At 41.1% G+C, this 24913-nt stretch overlaps 2 protein-coding genes across 6 annotated transcripts; one reads left to right on the plus strand and one right to left on the minus strand.

Moving 5' to 3' along the window:
- The first annotated feature begins 356 nt into the window (after window positions 1–356).
- Window positions 357–2029, plus strand: LOC124060086 (40S ribosomal protein S27-like). The gene is made up of 4 exons (XM_046390589.1): window positions 357–495; window positions 1038–1137; window positions 1233–1343; window positions 1469–2029. The coding sequence occupies exons 1-4, from the start codon at window positions 490–492 to the stop codon at window positions 1495–1497; spliced, it is 246 nt and encodes an 81-aa protein (XP_046246545.1). The 5' UTR covers window positions 357–489; the 3' UTR covers window positions 1498–2029.
- Window positions 1871–23317, minus strand: tpm4a (tropomyosin 4a). 5 transcript variants are annotated; one of them, XM_046390584.1, is made up of 10 exons: window positions 23198–23317; window positions 22696–22937; window positions 20802–20927; window positions 7101–7234; window positions 6854–6971; window positions 6628–6698; window positions 6446–6521; window positions 5266–5328; window positions 4863–4932; window positions 3840–4081 (listed from the first exon to the last, which is right to left on the minus strand). In XM_046390584.1, exons 2-10 carry the CDS (start codon window positions 22807–22809, stop codon window positions 3999–4001), a joined length of 855 nt encoding a protein of 284 aa, XP_046246540.1. In that variant the 5' UTR covers window positions 22810–22937; window positions 23198–23317; the 3' UTR covers window positions 3840–3998. The 5 variants fall into 5 exon arrangements, with proteins under 5 accessions (XP_046246538.1, XP_046246542.1, XP_046246540.1 ...); XM_046390583.1 differs by lacking the exon at window positions 23198–23317 and adding an exon at window positions 23072–23106; XM_046390582.1 differs by lacking the exons at window positions 3840–4081; window positions 23198–23317 and adding an exon at window positions 1871–3237 and having other exon boundaries at window positions 22696–23045.
- Window positions 23318–24913: the final 1596 nt, after the last annotated feature.

Below are 24913 nucleotides of genomic sequence, written 5' to 3' on the forward strand. Positions count from 1 at the left end.
CCAGTCAAAAGCTTTCATTTAACGTTAGTTTATATGATCGAGTAAGCCGAATTTCATTTTCATTTCGTAGCTTAAGTAGGAGTACCATCGCAGGCAGGTACTTGACATCATAAAGACTGTTTATAATTATGCTCAGGGAAAAGTTCATTTCAGTTCTGTGTCCACATTGCAGACCACCAAATCTTGCTGAAAAAATGCTGTCGTTCTGTAGTCGCAGTTGTTTTGACCCCTTGCTTTGTACTTTTTGTATTTTGACAAAATTGTTACATTATTATGTACGTGGTGTGGATCGGTTCAGCCGCTATGTTCAGGCTGTTCTGTTGCGCCTCCCATTAAGAGAAATCCCCGCCTGCTTGGTCTCTTCCAGGACTTTATTATAGACGTTCGGACAAAAAATACAGCTGATTCTGTTGAGAGGCGCGCTTGAACCTTTTCATCGTTATTACATCTTATTTGTACTGGACCACAAACTTGAGAGATTTGAGCACAATGAATGTAAGTGAACATATTTTTATTGATATATATTTATGTATATATATACACATTGTATTTATTTTTTATATTATATATTTTATTATATTTTATATAATATATATATATATCAATGTTTATGTATCAATAATATATATGTGTATTATTGTTAGAAGTGTTAGAAATTTGAGAAGAATTCTTACACAAATTTGCTCCAGTACTCTATTCAATTCATAAACATAATGTTATATGGGAAGAGAATGAGAAAGATTTATTTATTAGCTGATATATGGCGTGTATAGCGTCAATATTTAATTATCTGTATTCAGTAGGCAGGTATATTGCTGTCAGGGTCATGCCTGGGCTTGCCTGGACATGTCTCTTAACTTTGCTATGAGTAGCAGTTTATTCATCGGACTGTAGGTGGCGCTGGTGTATAACCCAAAGAGACAAATGATCATCGTTTCCCTATTCAGTGAATAAGTGGAATAATAGAAACACCAAAGGTTCATTTATTTTTTTGAATTGACAAATATCACAATCATGCTGTGATTTTGGTTGCAAAGGATCTGATGCACCCCAGTTTCGTGAAGGAGAGGACAAGGCACAAGAAGAAGAGGCTGGTGCAAAGTCCCAACTCCTACTTCATGGATGTTAAATGCGTAGGTAAGGACTGCGCCACACATCTCATTTTCCAACACTGATGCAATTCTGTGCTTAAAAGTGGTATATTCTCATTTGTCTTTGAATGTTCCCCGCAGGCTGCTACAAGATCACCACCGTCTTCAGCCATGCGCAGACAGCTGTACCCTGTGCCGGCTGCTCTTTAATCCTCTGCCAACCACGAGGGGGCAAATGCAGACTAACTGCAGGTGAGAGAAACGTCACAAAACTGGAATTTTGAAAAATAAGTAAAGTGAACTATCATTTATATCCTTCTTTCTCATTCACCTGTGATGAGGTGTTGAATTATTTGATGTTTTTTTCCCCCATCCAGGTTGTGCCTTCAGAAGAAAAAAATCCTGAGCAGAAATCTGCCAAAACACTGTCAACAGGCAGCAGTGTGGACCATGGACAAAGGAGTCTGGACCTCACACTCCATTATTTTAAATGTGGCAGATCCTTAGTGGAGAAATCACCTTTATCTGTATGGTATCCTAATCATGTGGAATGAAACTTCATCCCTCCCTTGTGGGGTTTAATATGACAGAGGGTCCATTCAAGATCAGCTTAAATCATAAAAATGAAGACATTCTTATGTGCTGAGATAGAATTGGATGTGTATTAGACTTTAGGGGAGCAGAAGTACTTACCATTGAATAGTTTTGACTACTTGAGCTGACAAAGTGAAATATGTTTCGTAATCATCAAAATGCACAAAAAGTCCCATGAGTCACGATTTCTGTAAAACATTTATTAGGTTGACAAAGAGGGGGTGGTGGTGAATGAAATATTTCAAAATGGTCTCAATCACATGAGCGGTGCTTTTCAAGGCCCTGACTTGAGATGAAACCACACTGACCATCACAAACAAAAATAAAAACAATTGAAGAATTTATTGTCTGTGTTATGCGTGTTCTTTGGTCTTTAGAGTTCCCCTGGCAAAAAGAAGTGTCGTAAATGAAACAAAACAAAACAAAAAAAATCGAAGCAATACAATTTCTCACATACCTAACATTATTCTACTATATACAATAAGTATCCACGGTTGATAAAACTTGACTGAGCTTCCAGTGGTTTGGAGTTTAGCTCGCTCATGTAATACAATTTATTGTAAGTAAGTGGCTACATTATCGCACATTGATAATGACGCAGAATATGTCAATGGTCAGGTCGAGCCTCGGTGAAGGTAGTACAGCGTAGTTATGCACACTACATGCATGACTCCCAGATTCTGCACAGATTCATACATGCAAAGAGTAGAAAACTTTTGACGCACATACATATTCTGTGCATCTTCAACACGTAGGATCATAATGACTGGAGAGTGACACAGGAGGCATTATTATGTAATTAAATGTAAGGGAGTGTAGAGTGACTCAGCAGCATGTGCCATGACCTGTTTATGTATCAATGAAACCTTTCCACAAGGTCACCCGTTCCTTTGACTATGAAGCTATTTATAATAAAAAGTCAAATGTCTGCAGCCTCTTAAGGAGGTAAAACATGATCTGAAAATCAAAACTTCATGTCACCAGTGGGTGGCACTGGCAACACTAACGCAGGGTGAAGGAAACCAAATGCCATCTTTAGCATATGCATTAAAATGATCAGACAGAGGCTTAATCTATGTGCACATAAAATGTAAAATGGAGCCAGTTTAAGTGGTTCAGTGACAAAATCTGAAGTTTCTTTGGGTGTATTAATTGCCAGCTCTTTCTAAATAAGTGGTCAAAAATCATTTCTGGGGAAAATCTTTGCAATCACAGATGGAGATAAAAAAAAAAAAATCAGTATGGTCATAATGGCTTCCCATCTTACAAAAAAAAAGAAACAAAGTTGTGCCTTAGGAAAAAAAAGCAAAAAAAAAAAAAAAAGAACATAAAGGGACAAGCATTAAGTTAATCCCCCTTCACAAGAGGAAAAAAAAAAAAAGATTTTACAGCTCAAAATGTGGAATGGACATTGAAGGAATGTTACATGACGATCTCATCCTCTCCAGTTTCCTCTCTGCTCTGTGTGTTTATAAGCTGTTTAGTTCCAGCAGGGTCTGGTCCAGGACCTGATGCATGCCCAGATTCTCCTCTTTGGCATGTGACAGTTTCTCTGGAGAGAAGAAGAAGTAAAGTGACATGGTGAGGCCTCACCCATCAGCAAATAATACTGCTCATGTCATGCTTTATCTCTTTGTCAAAAAGCATCCCCTGCAGAACAGAGGACTGTTTCACTGAACACATGTTTTGCATATAACTATTTTGGTTAAGTTGTGCATCATGCAAAAAATTTCAACCACACCAGTGTGCTTTTGAAGCATGAACTGCTGACTGTTACTGTTTGCCTGAAGACTGTTAGTGGATTATATTAAGCACTTTTTAAAAGGACTTGTGTGCTACACTGTGGGGTCATTCGTTGTATATGTGCACACAATTTATTGACACGCAAAATATCAGAAACAATGAAAACACAGTCAGATTTACAAGCAGAAAGTGTTTTAAAGAGTCAGAAGGGAGCTGTATTAATTCACACCAAAACAAACCAAAATAAATCTCTCACCTTGTCTCACGCGAGAGCAAATTGTTGGTAATCTAACTACAAAGATCAGAGTGCACAGCAATGTGCACTACGCAGGTAAGGCTATGCATCAGATGTTTTACTAACATATGCAGCTTTTATGAACAACCAAGAACAGAGAGACAAAAAGCTGTGAATTAGGAAAGAAAAATATTTTTAATTAATTACTTTCTGCATAGCATGATGGGAGGAAGGCACATATGATCCACAGAGAAAACATAAGAGAGTCCGAAAATTCAAAACACAAGACAGAAAAGAGGAAGCGAGAGGCAGAGAGAGAGAGAGAGCGAGCACATCTACAGAGATGTCATGTCATTGAGGGCATGGTCCAGCTCCTCACTAATGGCCTTGTACTTCAGCTTCTGAGCATACAATTCATCTGGAGGTCAGAGGTCGATAGGAAGTGCAGGCAGGTGCCAAGTACAGCAGCGACACAAACAAGCCAAAAGCAGGGTAGGAATGAGAGACAGATGGGGGCAAAGAGCAGAGAGAAGAAGGAGAAGACAAAAAAAATAGGTCAGGCTTTTAAAAGATGCAGAAATGCTTGGAAGAAAGAATGATGCACATCTAATTAAGCTAGCAGCTCTTTGGTTGGGTGAGTTTGAGCATGTAAGCCTGTTCTGAATGTCTCATAAAACGGCACCAATAACTCTATAAACTCAGCTGCCTGTGGCTTGACAACTAAATAATGCTGACCTAAAAACATCCGAGCACATTCTGTCCTCTTTGCAGCATGGCTGACATGGACTACTTCAGAAACAAGGGTCTTTCATTAGCTTGTCTTAGGTAAGGAGTTTCCATACATTTGGCTGGGGAACTTTTTCTTTTCCACAGAAAATATTTCCAGTGTTGCTGAAATAGGACACTCCTTCTGAGATCTTTGTCAAACTGAATGTAACTGTGAATGTGTGCATTAAGATGGATTAGGATTAGAGTGATCCCCTGACCTGCAGGAAATTCCACTAAACTATGTGCCTGTGGTTCATCAGCAAACTTGTTTCCTGCATTCTTAGGTTCAAATGACTGGTCGCTCATTTAAAGCCAGTCAGTTACCCATTGAATTGTCTTTGTCTGTATAATGTGTTTGGAAAAAAAAGTATAGTTTGGTGAAAAACAAAGCGGTGCAACATTATGATATGTAAGCGTTACTGATCTCATACCTTCCAGGTCATCAATGGACTTCTCCAGTTTGGCCACTGTCCTCTCTGCAAACTCTGCACGGGTCTCAGCCTGACAGAAACACGGACACGGCATGTTACGAGGCAACAAACAAGTTATAATACAGCGAATTCAACACACAAGACTGGAGTTACATAAATTTTCAGGAGACCTTCTGTACCATGCCGTAAAGTAATCATAAAACAACATGTTTCATATTTAGATTTCCAATGCAGATACATATTAAGCTGACGAAAAAGCTAAAATCATCAATTTTGCAGCAAAATAAATCTGAGGTGAGTGATGGAAGTCTAGAATATAACGGGAGGTGATGTATGCTGATTTGTTTGTGCGTGAACAGACACTCAAATGTGGTCAGATGGATAACTGGGACCAGGATCTCACCTCCTTCAGTTTGTCAGTCAGAACTTTGATCTCCTCCTCGTACTTGTCTTCTTTTTCTGAATACTGTTGACAGAGACGCAGAGAAATAACACTACCCAATCAGTGGCAGAATACAAACACATGCAAATAAAATATAAATGTCACAATAAACACACTCTCTTATCATCTAAGGATTACGACTGCACCACTTCTTCTGAGGAGCAAGAAGGGAGGAAGTTGAACTAAAGTGGAAGGGCGTTGTCTTCACCTGTGCTGTGATGCCAATCGTGGCTGTACTGACTGAACAAAGCAAAGGCATGTGTTGATAAAGGTGAGCAGTCATGTGGTAAGCTTGGCATGCTGCCATACTGCCTGTCTACGCCTGGTGAGGAATGTAATGTAGCATACAGGAAGAATGTACTGCAGGTCTCTACTGGCTGACAGGTTCACATACACTGAAACAACATTAACTCTGCATATGCAAAAAGCAGCCCCGGTGGCTAATTTGTCATGTGGCAGGTAAGTTATTGTGCAAACATATATTTAAACAGGTGCATCCATAAAGAGTTCAGATCTTACACGCGTGATACATTCAGGTTTTGATCCAAACAACCTGAGGGCAAAATAAATGGTTGTGTTCTAAGAAGGGTCTGATGATGATACACAATTATAACAAAGGTAGTATGAAACAATACTTTGGCGATGTGGTATTCCTCCCTACTCACTCAAATTACTGTCCTCTGAGCCATGAGAACAGCCCAAATGACAGGATACAGCGGACACACTTGGTGTCAGACCTGGTGTTCAGCATCCACTGATGTTTATTTAGGTTGTGTATTTGCGCAAGAGAACGGAAGCAATGTCACACTTACATACAACATGGTAAGAAAGTTTTATCTTGATGTGGTAAACAAATGTTTTTCACTCACAGTTTGTGGCTAACCTTACACAGTCCCGGCACAAAGCTTATTTTGAACATTACTGGATTAGATTAAAAAAAAAAAAAAAAAAAAAAAAAGTAAGGTCGGCTACAGTCCGCTGCATTTTTCCTGTGGTGTGGGGAAAAACTCCACTGATCTGGTGCCTCAACTTAAGACGCCAAAAACAAGAAGTATTGTTTATATAAAAGTGTGAATGTGCTTGTGTTGCTGGGTCCAGTCATTGCCATGCACTTCACTCAAACGCCACACGACCCTCTCACCTTCTCAGACTGGGCTTCTAAGGACTTCAGGTTGTTGGTCACATTTTTCAGCTCCTCCTCCAGGTCGCTGGCTTTACTGTGGAGATCAACACATGCTTGCTTTTAAGAAAACAGCATCGGGTGAGTATTTATGCGCATGCTTGTGAGTTCACCGTTTTGTTTTGTTTTCTTTTTTCTTTTACCATTCTGAGAGCTCGGCCCTCTCCTCAGCTCTCTCCAGCTCTCCTTCCAGGATCACCAGCTTGCGTGCCACCTGGGACGAAGAACAATAAAACTTAAGGGGGACAATTTTGGGACTTGAGCCACAACAGGATCCAAGAACAAGAACAAGAGTGGATCAGATTTCACATTATAAATGCCCGAAAAGTGTATGGATGCTCCGAAACCAGCCCCCGCTGCAAGTCTCACCTCCTCATATTTACGGTCGGCCTCCTCGGCGATGTGTTTAGCCTCCTTCAGCTGCATCTCCTGAATCTCCATCTTCTCCTCGTCCTTCATTGCTCGGTTCTCAATCACCTTCATCCCTCTGATTGGACACGACACAGTGTGTGAGCATCAATAAGACAGCTGCTGCGGTGAAATAGGTGCCCACAAACGGGCAGCCGCATCTAAAGAATATCAAAGTTAAATACTGCTTAAGATGATTTAATCTGACCTCTCGCTCTCATCTGCGGCCTTCTCAGCCTCTTCCAGTTTTTGGAGAGCTACGCCCAGCCTCTCCTGGGCTCGGTCCAACTCCTCCTCCACCAGTTGGATCCTACGGTTCAGAGCTGCTACATCACCCTCCGCCTGAGAGGATAAAAGCAAGGGGGAAGAGAGAAATTTAGTCATTCATTCGACTTTAAATCCTTCAAGCTGTTCTCCCCTTCACCCTGATCCGAAGCAAAGGAAAAGGCACAAACAACTTGTAGCTTTACCGTAATTGTCTGCACGGCAAAACCTTTGTAAGATCACACTGAAAATGTAATGAGAGAAAAATAAAACAGAGGAGTGCAGAGCAACAGTCACTGACCAAGTCCTGGTCTCATCGAAACACCATGTAGAGAACACACACGTTTGTATGCTCTGCCATCTGACACTTTTAAACTTAAGGACTTCTGTTGTATGTTTTGTGAAGTGACTATATATTTTATAAATACTGAAAGATAACTTATGCTAATTTTAAGATTAATTTAAGACAAAGTCCACTTTCTTAAAGCTGTTATCAGTGGATCAAGGCAGTCATGTTGAAGGAAAAGCAGCTACACAAGTATTCAATGCAGTGCCTCTACAGGACTCTTGTTCTGAAAATACCTCTGATGAATATGCACATAACCATGGTGCCCTGACTTTAGGAAGACATTTTGCCTTATTACACAGTTATGTTTCTGTGTTCTGTACACTTATTAAGTCTTATAGGTTCTCCCCAATCTGCATAAAGAAGTCTGACTGCAAGTGGACTAAAATACATTCAAACAATCTGTACTAGGAGTAAGTGAGATACTGTAATCTCTTCTTCAGGCTTTCTGAGGCCTCTCATGTTTCACAAATCAATAGTTGAGTCTCACTGATAAATAATAAGTGAAACAGAGACTGCTGGAGGTCCTTGGAGGATTCTGTATAGGAGCGGGGCCTATCTGTAATAAACAGTCTCCTACCACAAACAACCACTAACTGCTGAGTCTGGCTGGAAAGAGTAATCCTTTTTAATATCTGAAGATCACAGGACTTCAGTTTTGAATGAAACATTCACAAAAACTCAATTTCCGGTGACTGTGAATGCATAACTGGGCCAAGTAGGGTGGACAAATGGGCTTCTTCTCATCTGCCCTTGGTAAACAAAGGCAGAGAGAGGAAAAAGAAAGCAAACAGACAACTATACAGGCATTTCCTTTCTGTTGGCCGGGGAGTTTGCCCAACCAGCACCTCCTGGGGAGACACTTTTAAACTGAAAACCAGAATTTTTTAAAAGTTTTTCACAGTTTTTCATAAGTTCCCACAAAGAGACCATCCACTGTTGAAATGTAAGTACAACCAGACAGGTCAAGCAGCACTACACAGCTGTGCATTTTTAAATCTTACACTTCTGGACTATTCATTCAAACCCAAAGTATTCGCACAGGTTTACTCCCTGTTCCTACAACGAAGCAGCTGGGATTTCTTAGACAAATAGACACTATTCTGTTCTCAGCTGCAGGGCAGCAGTTAGTAGGTCAGTGACTCATTAGCTAAACTTTCAGTCCAGAAGTCAGACTGCCAGTCAGATCAACAGTCAAAGTGTCTACAATTCAGTGTGCAGTTAGATGAGTCATTATCATTTGGTGAGACAAAGTCATTGAAACAGACTAAAGAGAAAGGGTTGGCAATGATGAAGAAAGGTAAGACAAGAAGAGAGCTCAGAAATCTCAATGGAAAAGAGTTATTAGGTCTGTTAGGCTGAATAAACAGGCCTCCATCCAGTGGAGCCTTCCGTGCTGTCATAGACTCAATATATCAGGAAATGAAAGCATGGTTTCCTGCTTGCTGGCAGCTGGCAAAGGCCTCTTCTTTAATTTTTAAGATTTTGTCCTTCTCGTCTCCATGTGATCTTGGACTGCTGACTAGTCAGTCTTTCCACCTCTCTTTTTTCGCTCTCTCTCGCTCTCCCTCCCTTAGTTATTTTTTGTCCTCTCCCAGGTCCTGCCCTACTGTACCCAGAGCTGCCATGGGAGGTCGCTGATATGAGACAGGAAACGTCTACCGAATAAGCGTTGACATGTCTTAAAGCAGCCAGCACATGACAGAGGAAAACCTAACCCGATGAAGAATGAATGAAAAGTCGTAAATCGGTCTGGACATCTTGAAATCTCATCAGTTTTGTGCTTTACACAGGTCTGCATCTGTCCACACTATATCTGACTGGTCAAATATGAACAAATTAAACTGGAGCCTGAAAAAACAGATTTGTGTTATTTCCTTAGTACTGAGTGAAGCAATGTGCTGTGAAGAATACTGTCTGCAGACAAACAAACATGCTATTCATGAGCTTAGGCCCGCTACACCGGCACATCTGATGCTGCAATGCACTTCCAGACACACATATAGAGTCTGCAAACATGCAAACAGTCACTCTCGTTCTGTCACTCTGTCTCTCTCAAACAAACATAATTACCAGCCAGCAACCAGCTTGTTTCCTGCCCACTTAAATGTTTGTTGTCAAGCAACACACAAACACAAAAACCATAGTCTTACCTCACACCACCATGGTCATAGTATATCTACGCTTGTTATCGAATGTGTGCAGCCTGGTGTCATATCAGTCATCAGATTTTCACAATCACGGGGTGTGGAATCTCTTCACAGACAGAGACAGTCTTGTGTCAAGTAGGCCTGCCACAGCTTACATGTCTACAGCACACACACACTCATGCCTCTAATTCACTCAGCCATGACCGGAGAAGAGAACAGCCTTTCCTGTAAATCCTGAAGGTACTCTTGAACATACTTCTGCAGCTTAAGAAAAACCATTAAACCAATGAGTAAAGGCCAGCAATACAAACTCTCTGAAAAGAGATTCTGCAAAAGACTGCAATGTTAATGTAGAGGTCACAAAACCTCTCAAACAACAAAATCTTTACAATAAGAATGGGAATTAATATCATTTTATACATGAAGATGATGAGGGGGGAAAAAAAAGGGGGTCAGGAAGTTAGCGGCCCAACATCCTCTCATTTCCTCCCTATGACTGTTCTTGCTTTCAGGGTTGGTATTCTCTCTGTCTCTGGCCATGCCTCTTCCTTTAGCACCCATTTTGCATTCTTTGGCTGCCAGGGACGTACACCACCTTATATGGTAAAACAAACCATGGAGAGTGTTTGTGGCAGAGTATCAGGAAGACTGTGGTAGACTGTGGCACACACACATGCATACTGCCTATGCAAAAGATACTGACCAACAAGAAGCTGCTCTGTTATCAAGCTAGCTTAATATGTAACACCAGTGCTTTCTAAGGGGCAAGCGGTGTTTCAGTCACTGCTGGCTATTTAGTGCCTTAGTGGAGGACATTTAGCCTATCAAACTACAGCCAGTAGCTAGTTAGCTTAGCTCAGCACAAAGACTGGAAATGCAGGGAAACAGGTAGTCTGGCTCTGTCCAAAGGTAACAGAATGCACACACAAGCTCACTAGTTAACCTGTTAAACCTTGTTTGTTTAATCTATACAAATACCAAACTAGAAAAAAAAAAACAACACTTTGTGCTTATAAAGGGGGCTTGCGTGCTGGACTCGTTCTTGGCCAGGAGCAGTCACTTAACAGAGTGCAGAGTGACAATAACATCCTGGAAAACCATACTGTGTGGTTTTTGCAAGTGAATTTTTAAATGGATTAAAGAAGATACAATATGTTAATGAATGAGCTTTAAAGGTGCTGGAAGGCAGATTTTGTTATTCTTGGACAGGGCCAGCCTAACTGTTTCCTCTTCTTTCCAGTCTTTATGGTAAGCTAAGTCGCTGCTGGCTGTGGCTTCATATTTAGTGTGCAGACATGCACACTTTCACTTTTTTAATTGTATTATTTTTTATAAGCGTTCTATTTTACAATATTTAAAATTTACTTACCTACTTTTTGGTAGCAGGGACATAAAGAATTTCACTGCACATTGTACCGTGTATGATTGTGTGTGTGACAAATAAACCTATCTTGTATCTTGTGTGGTATCAGGGGTATCAGTGCCGTCTGACTTCGCAACAAAATCAGTAGGTGACATAAACTACAGTATGTTGATATACAGAACTCTAATGTGCTCCTCCATTCACCTCTCTGTTACTGGCTAACTATACATAGTCCACCGGCCTCCCCTTGGTAAACAGTCTACAGCCTGGTTTGAATATACAGCACAGTTCTGCTGGGAGTGACTTAAGAAATACCTGAGTGTATTACATGCACTAGAGACAAGATCAAGGACAAGTGAAAGAGGAATCTAATTATTGGCTGATTCCAGGGCAGTGGGCTAATGGGCTGCACAATGCTGTTGGGTTTCAGGGGAAGTTATTCCTGACTCTACTGCTCCATACTCTCAGTGTGAATGTGTGCCTGTCAATGTGTAATCTTTTCCCATAAAGATCTGGCATGCAAAGACAGCTGCATACAGTATAAGCCAGCCTGTTGGGAGGTATAATGATATGTAAAAGAAGGTCATCAAACTTCCAGACAGCCATCAAAATGAGCTTCCTCCGTGCAAAATGTAATTTGTCGCCATTTTTCAACAGTACATATTTAGACTTTGACACAGATCTTGAGCTGGTCTGAGTCTTTCGTTCAGTTTCTGCCACAAAACACTCAAGTGTCTATTCCTAACAGGAGGGTCACTGCACACTACCAAAGGCAATTCAGAAATCCAAGAAATACACTGGGAAGTAAAATTGTTCAGGGAATTTTATAGGATTCAGACAGCTCGCATAAATCTTAACAAAGTTTTTGGAAAACACCACAGGGTGTTAAATATGTGGTCTCTGAACAAATAGAGAGAGCAGATGATTTAACTACTAACAATCACTGCAGCAGTTTACTCAAGCAATAAAACTGCTTATATGGTTCTTTCAGGTTAGATGAATGCCGTTTTCCAGAATGCAGCACTAGCACTCACATGCTAACAGATGCAGAGATGCTGTTTTGACAAAGCCATCAAAACAAGTTATGCACTGGACATTGTAGGCATCGCTAAAGGAAAAGACTGGCTAAATGTGGATCTAAACTGATGACAAAGTGAAGCAACTACTTTATGCTATAAATGCTACATAAAATACATAATTTCCTCTCTCTAAATAGCACTTAATGACATTATAGCAAATTTAACTTTGCTAGAACTAACAAATACTGTGTATATTCCATGCCTTGCTTGGAACCTGCAACCTCGGCATACATAATCGGCTAAGCCGCAAGCCACTAGCATGGGAGGTTTCCTCGAGAATGCCAGCACCGGCAGAACGTATCAGCATGTGGCACTTAGTTATATTTGGAAAGCTGAGCTATTCCCATGGAGCAAGTCCAATGAAAACAGTGAAACCAGGAAGTAATTCTTTCCACAGAAGAACTGCTGGAGACTGGTAGAAGCCCAGCACAGAAGCTTCAAATCCACTGACCACACCAGGCAGATCACAGCTCCGGTTTGTTTTAGCAAATTGATGGGCTGAGGGTAGTTGTGCTTAAGATAAGCATTACTTCTAAATGACTTCCTGCAATCTAATGTAAATATCATTTTGGTATAGCAGATACACACCCATTCTATATATATAGAAATAGTCTGTGATCAATAGTTGACCACAAATGTCATAAGAAAACTAACTTCAGGTGAACAGACAGAGGCAGATGTGGATGTTTAGGATCTTCTTAAGTCTTAAAATTTCACTACGGTTGTACACTAATACAACTTAGTGCACCACATACACTAATCTTCCTGTTGATCAGGGCTGGAGCTCAGGGACAGGAAGTGTTGGGAGTAGAAGCACAGGAAGTGCTGGACCAGAGTCGGCAGACAACATCCTGGGAGGGGCAGCCAGAGGGTGGGAATGGGAGTGGGGGGTGTAGGGGGATGACCTGCTTCCCACTACGGATACATCAGTGGAGGTTTGAGTCCCGTATCCATTTTTATCTGATTTAATATAGTGCTTAGACTCTAAATCTGTATTTCTGCAAACTTTATGATAAAAAAATCAATTCTAAAACTTTGCATCCAAATAAGGGAATAGATACTTTTAAACTTTAAATCTGATGCTCGTTGATAATTAATTGACTGTAATTAAACGAGTCATTTTTTGTCTCATCAATGTCAAAAATAATAAAATATGTCTATCACTGGGGGGGAAATTGGTATCACAAAATTGCTTCCATATTATATAAAGGAGCCAGTGTGGTTTTTCTGTGCGGCTCACACAGCTCTCAGGGTCATGAGTAACGTGCAAATTATCACTTTCGGCCTGACTCTCAACTCTGAACCTTCAACAAGCAAACAAGTATGACTGCTGTGAAACACAATGAAAAATGAACAGCTCGTTGAGAATAACGGCCGCACATAAAACACATCCACGAGGGCCAAATGAGCCTTTCAAGACTATCTCACGTCTCTGTAATCTGACAGAGCCTTAAAGCATTATTGAGCGGTTGAGTAACGTCTCCAGAGGCATCAAAACCGCACTCAAAATAACATGAAGCAATTACTTTTATTTTTTAGTGAGAGATGTTGCCAAGTGTTTTCTTTCTGATGCCTCCACATTTTCAAACAATGATTCATTAGCCTAACACACGCAGCAAGGTTCCTGTTTTGATCTCCCCGTGCTCCGATGAAAGAGTTTTTGTGCCGGTGAATAACTCCAGGTTTCCCTAATTATTCACATATGGAAGCACACCGCTGCCCGCCACACAAATATACTGCTTCATTTGATCGAGCCCGACAGGGACGAATTGGAGGAACTTTCTCCAAAAAGATGATTTGATTTTAAGCCACATAGTTATCATTTGTAAGCACATTTAATATATTGTTTACACACGTTACAATTCTAACTGTGAGCATATTTTAGGCTCTTTAAATTTTTATTGATCTACTTATCTACTCCTCCTGTACAGTATTGATAACTGAGCACCAGGATATAAACAGGTACTGGTACAGGTAGCTACATTATAATGTGTTATATATATGTTTTCTTATACCTTTACATACTGCTCACTGAGGGGCAATACAGTGTTACCATTTGTGATTATTTGTGATTCAATATCTATGAAATAATAATTAAAAGGGTCTGACAAGTTCCAAAAGTGCATGTTAGGCTTAAAAAGAGTCTGTGTCGCTACCTTTGACTCTTAAGCAGTTCTGTACTTATACATGTCCCCTTACGTGTGACAGAAAACACAGAGTAGCCTCATTTAACATCAGAAAATAGTAAGAAGTGGGTCCAAAACGAGTGAATATGTGCCACCAGAAATCTTACATAACTCACTCATCCATTTACCCACTTCAGCGCTTGATGTTTGCTTGCAAGCTGGACATAAAGGTTTCCTGGGCCAAAACATTTGTAGGCCACTACATGAAGAGAAGAAGAGCAGAGGGCACCCACCAAACAATTACAACACTGCAAATGCTTAATGTGGAAGTCAAGATACTTATTATGTTAAAGTCATGTTGTAACAAATGCAACTATGACGAATTCTCTTGAAATAATGACTACTAACTGATCACTGATACCAGCATACAAGTACATATCAGAACAGTTACACGCAAGCTGAGCAAACGCCCAGTTGTCAAATTAAAAAGGTGCCTTGTTACCTAATAGGCAGTCTGTAACAAAGGGGTAAGTCCTACAGGAGACCAGCTCCTTTCATCATCTCAGCTCCCATATCTTTACAGCCACACCTTCCCCTCCCACTCTCCTTCAATCTCTCTACTTGTCCTGTCATTAACCAGCTCCTATGCAAAGGATATGGCCCCAAATGCCATAAAACAGCACGTGTAACAAGTCAAGACTGTTACCTAACTGTGCTGCTAAGCATTTTTTTTCTCCATTCCCTATTTTTTTGGTGTGAAGCTATAAAACTCGGATGTGGGCAGAGTCAAGCGACAGGCAGGTGACACAGCTGGGCCAAAACCCAGAAAAAAAAATAGATGAGTCACTTACAGCACATGTATGCGTTTGGAATCGCACATTTGTGTAAGTTTGACGATTACCTGTGCTTATTACAGCCAAAGCTGTCCAACTGCTGTTAATACGACACATCAAAATGAAACCACGCAACAGTGATGGAAAAAGCCCCCCAAGCTCAAACTGACAGCTTGAAAGGTCTTGATGTGTCAAACCAACACACCAAAACCCAAAGATATTCAGTTTGTTATCGTGAAAAACTAAAAGAAATCGGAGCATATTCACACTTGCGAAGCTGGAACCAGTTTTCGTGCCATTTTCAAGATTAACTAATGAACACAACGGTTGCTGATTAATGTTGATCGACTAATCGAGTAATTCAGCTCCAGATGAAAATGGCACATTTTCCAGACTATTCCTCTCCATCCCTAATAACAGAGTAGACATACATTTAAGTGAATGCTCTTTATTTTCCTACGATCATCAGTGGAGGCTGTGTGGTATGGCGGTTTGGCATTCATCCACACAGTTGTGGCTGGCACACATCCACCCTGCTGAGGTGTCACTCAGCAACACATCAGAAGTGACAAGTAAACTTTCCCACACAGTCATGTCATGACCTTCATCGACATGTTAGCAGCTCTAAAGGCAGCCAACGCCTAATTAACAAGTAGTCACAATTATGATATTATTAATTAAATATTAATTGATGTATGTTAATAGATGTATTCAGGTCAGTCTAACAGATAAATTCAGTTTTGCACAATGGCTTCAACGATGTCTACGTGGTCTACTTTATTCTCAGCAGTTTTACAGCGGCCTGTAAATCAGACGCCACTGCGCATGCGCACAGACCTAGAGGAATCCAAACTTTTTTCATTGAGGACCAACGCCTTGCATTGTGGCACCGTCACGCCCGCGAGTGAATCAATGACACGAACGAATGAAGGCTTTTTTAAAAGCCCGAGAGGAGACTATGAAGTAGTTAACACCATTTCACCAGTCACACCGTGTGTTAGCACAGCGCAGAGGTAAAAGTGTGGGCTTATAACAGAGAGAAAAGATTTGATTGTCTCACTTTCTCTCGCAGCTCCCGTTCACTGTCCAGCTGTCTCTGTAGGACCTGAGCCCGGTCCTCTGCGTCGTCGGCCTGCTGCTGCAAACACTGAATCTTCCTCTTCACAGCATCCAGAGAGTTCATACCTGCCATTGTTTACTGTTTTGTTACTTAATTTAAGACTACGCGTAGAAAAAAAAAAGCACAGTTAAGACTATTTCTGTGTTGTGCAAAAAGAAAACAGTAGGCTGGTGCCCGCTGCCTGTTTTTAGTCTATTCGGAATGGAAGTAAAATGCGAAAAATGACTCTGATCGTTGATTTAGAAAGAAAAAAAAAAGTCAATGTCCGTCCGGAGCCAAAGTCTCTGGAACGTAAAGGAGTCGTTCAAGTGCAACAAAAGTTATAAAACCAGGAAATAACAGTGTCCAGGTGTTCTCCAAACGTTTCTCCTGGCCTGTAGGAATGATAAGCACATGAGCAGTAACGAAAGTTGTCCTCAGGAATGTTGCAGTTTTGGTCCGGACACTTCGGGTTTGAGGAGGAGGATTAAAAAAGGCTGCGCGATGAGGAGAGCTGAGAGCGCCAGACTGAGTCGGAGGAGGAGAGAGATGAGGTCAAAGAGGGCGGGGCGTGTGTGTGTGTGTGTGTGTGTGTGTGTGTGTGTGTGTGTGTGTGTGTGTGTGTGTGTGTGTCTATGCAAAAGCTGATCCCTGTGACCGATGTGATCACTGCTCACAAGTAAAAGGAAAAGTCAGGATGATTTGCTTTCCGTTATTGTAAAGGCACAGTGGCCATAGTTTAGATGTCACACACACAAACTTCCACCCCTTCAAACATTTTCACTTAACCGACTTAAAGTTTGAAACTTCCATCCTGCATGAAAACAAAATATATAACTAGTACTACAATACCGAAACAACTTTCAACATCTCATTGAGGCCCCAGCGCTGACCTTATGAAGCGGACAGCATATCACTCATATTTTTCTTGGCAGAATGCAGACGTTACATAAAAACTGTTAAAATGAGTTTGAGGAAAATGAGCCAGTGACACTGATACTTGGAGAAAAGTTCTCAGCTAATACTGGAGATCACACAGTCAAAGGGAAATAAAGTATCTTGGAAGGGAATCACTTCCTGGTTAACCTGCTCAAAGGTGGTAGATATATATATATATATATACATATAGAGTATATTTCACAGTGTATGTACAGTTTGTGAAAAGGGGTTGCGATTAGCATAGTTAAGCATAATCTTGGCCCTAAAGGGTCACCGGCTAATGGTTTATAATCAGTTATATGGTGATGATATATTGTCTAGAACAGATAGGTGATATTAGGCTATAGATACATGGCATGACTGAGACTATTTAGAAACAGTAAAAGTGTAAACAAGTGTAAAAAAAAGGCCCTCAGTACATAAAAATCTTATTTGTATTCTTGTTCTTTAATAAACAAATCTAATTAATCATCCTAAATGAAAAGTTAATGTTATATGTTTATATAAAAGCAACCAGTGTCTGACATTTGCTTTTTATTTTTTAAAATCTTCTACATCATGGGGGACTACAATATACAAAATGAATACCACACTGTGTTGATAAATACTAGAACTAGCAGCTGAGACCATAAACGCATTACAAAATTGTTTATAGAGGTGATAAATCAAGTGGGAAGAAGCGTCATTCTCTCATAAACTTACACACAACTGGACTTCTATTTGAAACCACTGGAGTCGCCCCCTACTGGACATTATATAAAATATCCAGATTTAAGGCACTTTGGGCACACTGGCTTCACATAGGAGTTAGATAGATAGATAGAAATTGCAGGTTGTGAGTTGTGAAGCTCCGTCCACGTACTGTACTCTCTCTGATTCTTTCATTATCCTGCTATTTATGGACCTCTTGGCTCTCAGGCAATCTTTTTAGTGAACTTTTAACAAGAGCATCAAACATGCATCACATGTTTTTTCTATTTTTGTTGAACTGCGTGAGTGTTAGTCTTGAGGGAGGAAGCACGCAAATATTATCTACCACCTGCCTACTTTTAGATGATGTTCATGGTGTGTGTGTGCGCGTGTGTGAATCAGACGTGTGCTATATTTTTCATGCGTCTCTATCAGCCCTGCACAGGTTTACCCTGTCTTACTGCACGAGCAAGTAGCAGAAGATCTCAGCTCAGTTCAAGCTTGTTTCATCTTCAAGTTTCATCTGCTGATTGAGCCTCTCTGTCTGATTTGCCCCTTGCACCGGAAAAGCTGGAAGCATTGATTTCATTAGACACAGGAGTGTGGGGTTTTCTGTTTGCCTTAGCTGCATTCCTTACATACCAGCAGCCCCCCCCCTCCCGCTCTCCACTTTCTGTGCCCCACTGCCCCCTCAGTGCGGCTTTCCCCTGCAACAGCAACTGTTGCTGCTGTGAGCAGTGTTATCAGTGCCTTCATTAAGACTACATGCTGGCACCCTCATGGAGTCTCACCACCTTTAGCTTTCTGCTTTAGACCCTCTGTCTGGTTGTTTGAGCTGACAGGGAGCTGTGATGACCTAAATATCAGCTTTTTTTTTTTTTTTAATGAATCACAACTGCTTGCTTGCTGGAGTCTTTGGCTTACTGTTCTGCTTTCCCAGCCCCCTCCAGGTTCCCAATCTGGTTGTGCTCTCTGTGTGAATTCAGATGTGTAATGACTTGACTGCTGCCTCTAATGAGTGACATGTGGAGGGGAATTTATGGAAGTGAAGTAGAGTAGATGTACTGGCTGGACACTAGATTGAACTGTAAATATGTTGTGCTTATCTGTACTACTTTCCATGTACTACAGCACATGTAGGAGTGGAAGCTGCACCTGTACTCAAACCATAACCACAACCATAACTTTTTTCAGGGGCCCGCTTGACCCACTATACACGTGAGGCTTCTCAGAACTGTTCTCACAGTTGATTTAATCACTACGTGAGGATTATCCAGCGTGTCTCAGCCCCCAGTCTCTGTGTCTGTATGTCGGACACTTCCCTTCTCTTTGTGTGTAGTACAACACTGCATTTCCTTGGGATATCCTCCACAAGGTTCAAACAATAGCACATCTTGGTGGAAGCTGGAAGACTTTTTGTTTTCATGACACTTGCACACTTGTGCCTGCACACTTTGCTCAGTTATTTTATTGCATTGACTTAGTGGATTCTCAGCTGTTGTTATGTTGTTATGAAACTGGTATGATCAGTGTTTTAGCCTTATCTTGGGTATAATTGATCTCCTTAATGACTTGGTTCAGATTTGAGTTTCTCTCTCTCTCACACACACACACACACACACACACACACATACACACACGAGTAAACACACTTGGCTGTGCACACATGCACTAAAATGCTGGAGGGACCATCAGTGAATGATATACAGTGCTGTGGTTTGCAGTGCTGCCAACAATCTTGACTATGGTCTTTTTTCACCAGATTACAGCTGATTAGCCACAAATGACTTTTTGAATTTTCCGCTACGTGTACTGAAATAAATTGTTGTTGTAAGCAAAAATGTTCTCACAAACTCAGCACTGTAGTTAGGGTCTGGTGTGTAAGACACAGTCATTCTGTGACAGGATGATTCTGTAGATTCGTATAGTGGTCCTCAATGGTAAAGGGAGAGCGGTACTTAAAAGGGATTTTATACAAAATCTGTTTACAGGTCTTAGGGATTACTATTGCACATGTGAAATGTGAACGTTGTATAAAGCCTTTTATGAGTCCAAAGGCTTCAATAAAGTGCTTCAACTGATATCTCTTTGGGCAAAAAAATATCTACAATGTGGATATAAAAATAAATAAATAAAAACAGCCTTAGCCACCAGTAGTATAACACACCTGAATCTGTGACCAGACTGTTGCATTGTGGGTATATAGGCAAGAAAGAAAGATCCCTCAGGATCAATAAAGTATCTGTCTATCTATCTTTGATTTTAATCATTTTTAAAACACTGTCTGCTGGTGTTACAGGAATGCAAAGCTAAATTGCAATTGCAAATTGCATTAAAGCATTATGAATGAAATATGCTTAAACAAACATCAACATATACATAAATATATAAGCTTCATGACTGGATGTGTGTCAGAACTGGATTTTGGATTCAAACCATTAACAATAGTACTTTTCATTAGTTAACAGGGATGAGGATGAACAGCAAAGCAGTTTGTCTTTTAACCTGTGATGCTCCGGTTTGCTGGTTTGGAGGACCTGAGCGCGCACGTGTGTGTGTGCGTGTGTGTGTGTGTGTGTGTGTGTGTGTGTGTGTGTGCATTTGGATGAGGGGGTTACAGTTTATCCATGTGTTCATCTTTCAGCAGTGGCTGCACAGGAATGTAACAGTCTGTGAAGTGCTGCAAACCATTCACTGTGGATCAAAGTAAACCGACAGCTGGTGCTGGCTCAGAAACAGTCCAGCTGTGGAATAATGGGCCCTAGTTTTCAGTAGTGCCATGGAAATGTGAGTGTGTGTTAAAGGTGGAAAAACCGAGTAATGAAGGACAGGAGCAGGGACCTCTTGTCAGTATGCAAACTCCTTCTAACAGATTCACTGGGAAACAGTTCTGCATCGTTATTACTGTGTGAGAATGACAGTTTCATTTCACATTTTCAGACAGGTGAAGTGAAACCAAGTTGACTCCGACTCCCCCTTGTGTGTGCATGCACAGTATGTGTGTGTGACCCTTGACTCACGTCTGCAGCTTTCTTCTCAGACAGTTCCAGTTTCTCCTGAGCGTCTTTCAGGCCCTCAGAGAATTTGTCCAGTTCGTCCTCTGTCTGTTTCAGCTTCTTCTGGAGGTCCACCAGCTCCTCCTCCAGCTGCAACAGGGGACACCATTAGTCCAGGTCACTACGCCGTCTCTGATCAGCACCTTTTCATCCAAGTTCTGTTCTGTTTTTCTGTTTTTACCCGACCATTTCCACAATTTTCCCCTGCAGTTTGGCATTTGTTATCGTGCTGAGAAAATGCTGTTGGTTGAAAATCTGTCATGAATGAACTAATCTCTCTGTAACAAAGGTTAAATTAACGCTCTGAACACTAGCTGACTTTTACCCCCAAAACTTTCAGTTACCTAAAAATGCCCTGATGATAAGCATTAACAATAACAATTCAGTCTGATGGGATGTTGTTAAAGCCAACGTGTTTGAATTCAGACCACTGATAAAGCAGCGGTGGCTAATTTGGGAGTCTAATTGTGTTTATGATGTTTGGGAACATTTAAATGCTAATGGTTTACTATCAGTCTCTCATGACATGAAGCTTGGTACTCAGAGCCGAATCCCCCTTCCCTCCCTCTCTCTCTCCCTCCCTCTCTCTCTCCCTCTCTCTCTCTCTCTCTCTCACACACACACAGGGTTAAATGTTCTCCCTAATCAGTGGTCCTCTCTGAGCGCATGAAGTACTTCTGATAATCCTTTTGAATTCCAGACACTCGTTCTCTCCTGGTCTCTAAAAATACAGCTGTTATCAGTGAGAACACACAGACGCCTGGGACCATGGGCCTAATGTGGTGTGTGTGTGTGTGTGTGTGTGTGTGTGTGTGTGTGTGTGTGTCTGCATGTGTGTGTGTATTCGCATGCTGATGTGTCCTTTGTGTCTCCTGTTGGATACTCCTGTCAAATAGGCTTTATGACAGACGGATGCTCCATTGACTCTCTTCAAACTGGGCCTGTAGGGAGGAATGTATCTACTTTTCCCTACCCAGTTTCACCAGTTTCTCATCCCGGGTGGTCTCATGAAGTCATAAAGTGGCCAAAACCACCTTGAGGGGATCTGATGATTTCCCTCCTCTCTCTCTCTTTCTCTCTCTCTGGAGCCTCACTGTTAACAGCAATAATAATGAGCTACAAGGTTACTACATTCAATATTTGTTTTGTGTGGTGTTTAGATGGCATCGTGACACAGTTGGTGGCGTTTTTGTTCCGCTTCTGCACAGCCATCAACCGTGATAATCAAAGGTTGTTTACTACATTTTTAGATGCTTGGATTTGTTCTTGTTATCAGGAAGAATTCTTTAAGGATTATTTTTGTTGTTTTGTTGTTGCCTTTTAAGGAGTCCTGTGTGTTTGTGCTTCACACACAACCACAAACATTTGTTGAATTTTCCATTTAGTTGCTGAGCGATGGCAAAAAAAAAAAAAAAGATACAAAATTAATATTGTAAAGTAAAGCAATAAGTTGCCTGTGAGGGATAAATGAATGTGAAAAGTGTTTACCGACTGACCCTTTAAAGGTATGTCTGGTATGTATCAGTGTTGTGATTAGCTTAAGAGCTGGATAAAAGGAGAAAGCCTTTAGTATGCCTTATACTGGACTTCTTTCTACATCGCTATTTTTTTTTCTTTTACAAATTGGTTTTGTCTTCCAATTGCAATTGAATAACCAAATAATGAACACTTCCTCCGGATGCCAGATTGTTCATTTGCTGTTTTTAGCTTGTTTGACATCTTAATCCATAATAACAATGTTGCTTTTTAATTTGCCTTTTCCACAACCAATCAAAAACAGGATTTCTTAATTCTTTCAGATTTCTGATATACTCTGACATCGCCATCACCACTTTCTACACCTCTCTTTCATCCCCACCTGCTTGCATTTGTCCTCTGCTGCCTTCTTGTCCGTCTCTGCCTGCTCGGCTCGGTCGATGGCATTCTCCTTGTCCAGTTTCAGCATCTGCATCTTCTTCTTGATGGCCTCCATGGTGGCTGCTTGATAGGACTTTCCAAACTCTCTGAGAGGTGAAAATGTAACTTCGTGAGTGTCTTCTGTTGAGATGTAGGAGATTAGGTCTTACAGCACAGTACTGCAGAGCTGGAGTCGCGACAAAGCTGCAGAAAAATAGAGAAAGAGAGAGACAGACAGACAGAAAGGGAGAGAAAGTAGGAAGCAGACAGAAAGTTGTGAACAGAGATGCAGAGTTGAGCCCTATATGGGTAGTTATTTAAACTGCAACAGAACCTGCCTCCAGTCTCTGATCACCCCCTCCTCCTTCTCCTCTCATGTTCTCACCCCTCCCTCCCTCCCTCCCTCCCTCTTTTTATCCCTTCACTCCATCCTCTCCCTCTCCATCCATTGCTCCGTCACTCACCACTCTGCATCCACTCCATCCTGACTCCCTGACTATCACTCTCTCGAGCGCATACTCCACCCTATCAAACCAGGTCTGGCTCCTCCACTCCTCTCACTCTCTCTACAAATGTGGCTGATCTCCTTATTTGGGTTGTTGTGTTTTCAGAGAGAGCCCATGAGACAGATCAGATGGGGGGAGAGAGAGAGGGAGAGAGGGAGAGAGAGAGAGAGAGAGAGAGAGCGCAGGTCCTGTTTCTACATTTAGCCTCCTGTCATTGGACAAAGAATTGGACATTGGAACCAAACATCTCACATTCAGGGCCTTCAAGAGTTTGCATATTAGTGTATGAGAGTAAAATGTAAAATAAAAAGGAGGAAGAGATTGAGAGATAAAAAAAGTTAGGAAAAGAAAGAGAATATGTTCCCATTCTGTAATCACACTTTCATAATATTTAGATATTAAAGCTGAAGGCACTGACTTGCTCAAATCCAGTGTTATGTCAAGGAGACTTAAAGTAACCTGAGGCCATGATGTATTATGAAAGAAAAAAACACCAAATTGACTGACAAGGACAGCAGATGTAAGCAGTACATCTGTGTTATTTTCATTAATAAGGGTGTTTAAGTCAACAGTGTAATATTTTGTCAGGGATTAGTTTGTATCACTCGACTGTATTACTCTGCAAGGCAGCGTGATGGCGAAACCTCTGCAAAAGTGCACCTCTGTCATGGTGTTCCTGAGATGTTTAATGACTGACTAGTCTATGTGATATCATTCAGAGAGCTCCTGTATGGTTATTCCAAATGCCGTTATCAGAGGGAGCACTGAAAATGTGTCGCGAGAAGTTTTGAAACACCTTGTGAAATTTGAGCTCTGAATTCTGTGCACCTGATATTTGAGTTTGATGAGTGAGGGATGAAGACATTGTTTAAGTGAACAAAGGGACCAGTGTCCACAGCTGTTTGCAGAGCATGGGATATGTTTAGAAATGGAAGGCCCTTCAAGGAGGGGATCCATGGATATGAATATATGCATGCTACATTTAGTAATTCAGCATTAGTTAGGGAAACGTAATGTCTTCTAATTTGAACTGTGCTTCCATCATTATTAAACATTTTGGTTAAGCATGAGGTCAACTCTCTGTCATACCATTGGTTCTAAACAGGTCATGTGTTACAAGCTAATGTTTTAAGTTTTGTCATTTTGTTCACTGAACTACACTTACACCTGACAGTAACTGATCTCGAAGTAAAAACTAGTTTGTGTGGTACAAGTGAAACCCTTTCTAATTTAACAATACAATAATACTTCTTAAACAAAGAGAAACACACTCATTGGCACTGCAGAAGGAGGTGCAGGGTTTGAAATAAGAGTGCTTAAATTTTCTGGGACGATCACTGCCCATGGCACCTTTCACCATTAATCCAGGACATCCAGATCTCCCTGGGGGCAGAGGAAAGAGGTCCAGGAAGGGAGCCATTCTAGCCCAGTCTGGACTTAAAACAGAGTAGTAGTAACAGAGAATCAGAGACTGTTGTGCCCACATCTTAACAGACACCTTTTGTCCATCACATCCCAGATCAAGCTGTTGCACTCCGAGCCACATTTCGGGAGTGCTGAACTCCAGGAGCATGAATGATGATGGACAATGTTTCTCAGGTGCTGCACTTTTAATGTGAAGGTGACAACTATATTATCCGTTATCCTGTTTTACTCTAAATTTAATCACGTGTA

The sequence above is a fragment of the Scatophagus argus genome, chromosome 6, assembly GCF_020382885.2.
Source record: "Scatophagus argus isolate fScaArg1 chromosome 6, fScaArg1.pri, whole genome shotgun sequence".
Classification (NCBI taxonomy): Eukaryota; Metazoa; Chordata; class Actinopteri; family Scatophagidae; genus Scatophagus; species Scatophagus argus.

Coding starts and splice junctions, on each gene's coding strand:
- tpm4a (XM_046390582.1), bottom strand. CDS start 22,809: ATGGAGGCCATCAAGAAGAAGATGCAGATGCTGAAACTGGACAAGGAG. Junction 7,235..20,801: donor CTGAGAAGAAAGCTGCAGAC/GTGAGTCAAGGG, acceptor TTATCCTCTCAG/GCGGAGGGTGATGTAGCAGC. Junction 6,972..7,100: donor GCCGCAGATGAGAGCGAGAG/GTCAGATTAAAT, acceptor GTGTCCAATCAG/AGGGATGAAGGTGATTGAGA.
- LOC124060086 (XM_046390589.1), top strand. Junction 1,138..1,232: donor CATGGATGTTAAATGCGTAG/GTAAGGACTGCG, acceptor TGTTCCCCGCAG/GCTGCTACAAGATCACCACC. Junction 1,344..1,468: donor CAAATGCAGACTAACTGCAG/GTGAGAGAAACG, acceptor TCCCCCATCCAG/GTTGTGCCTTCAGAAGAAAA.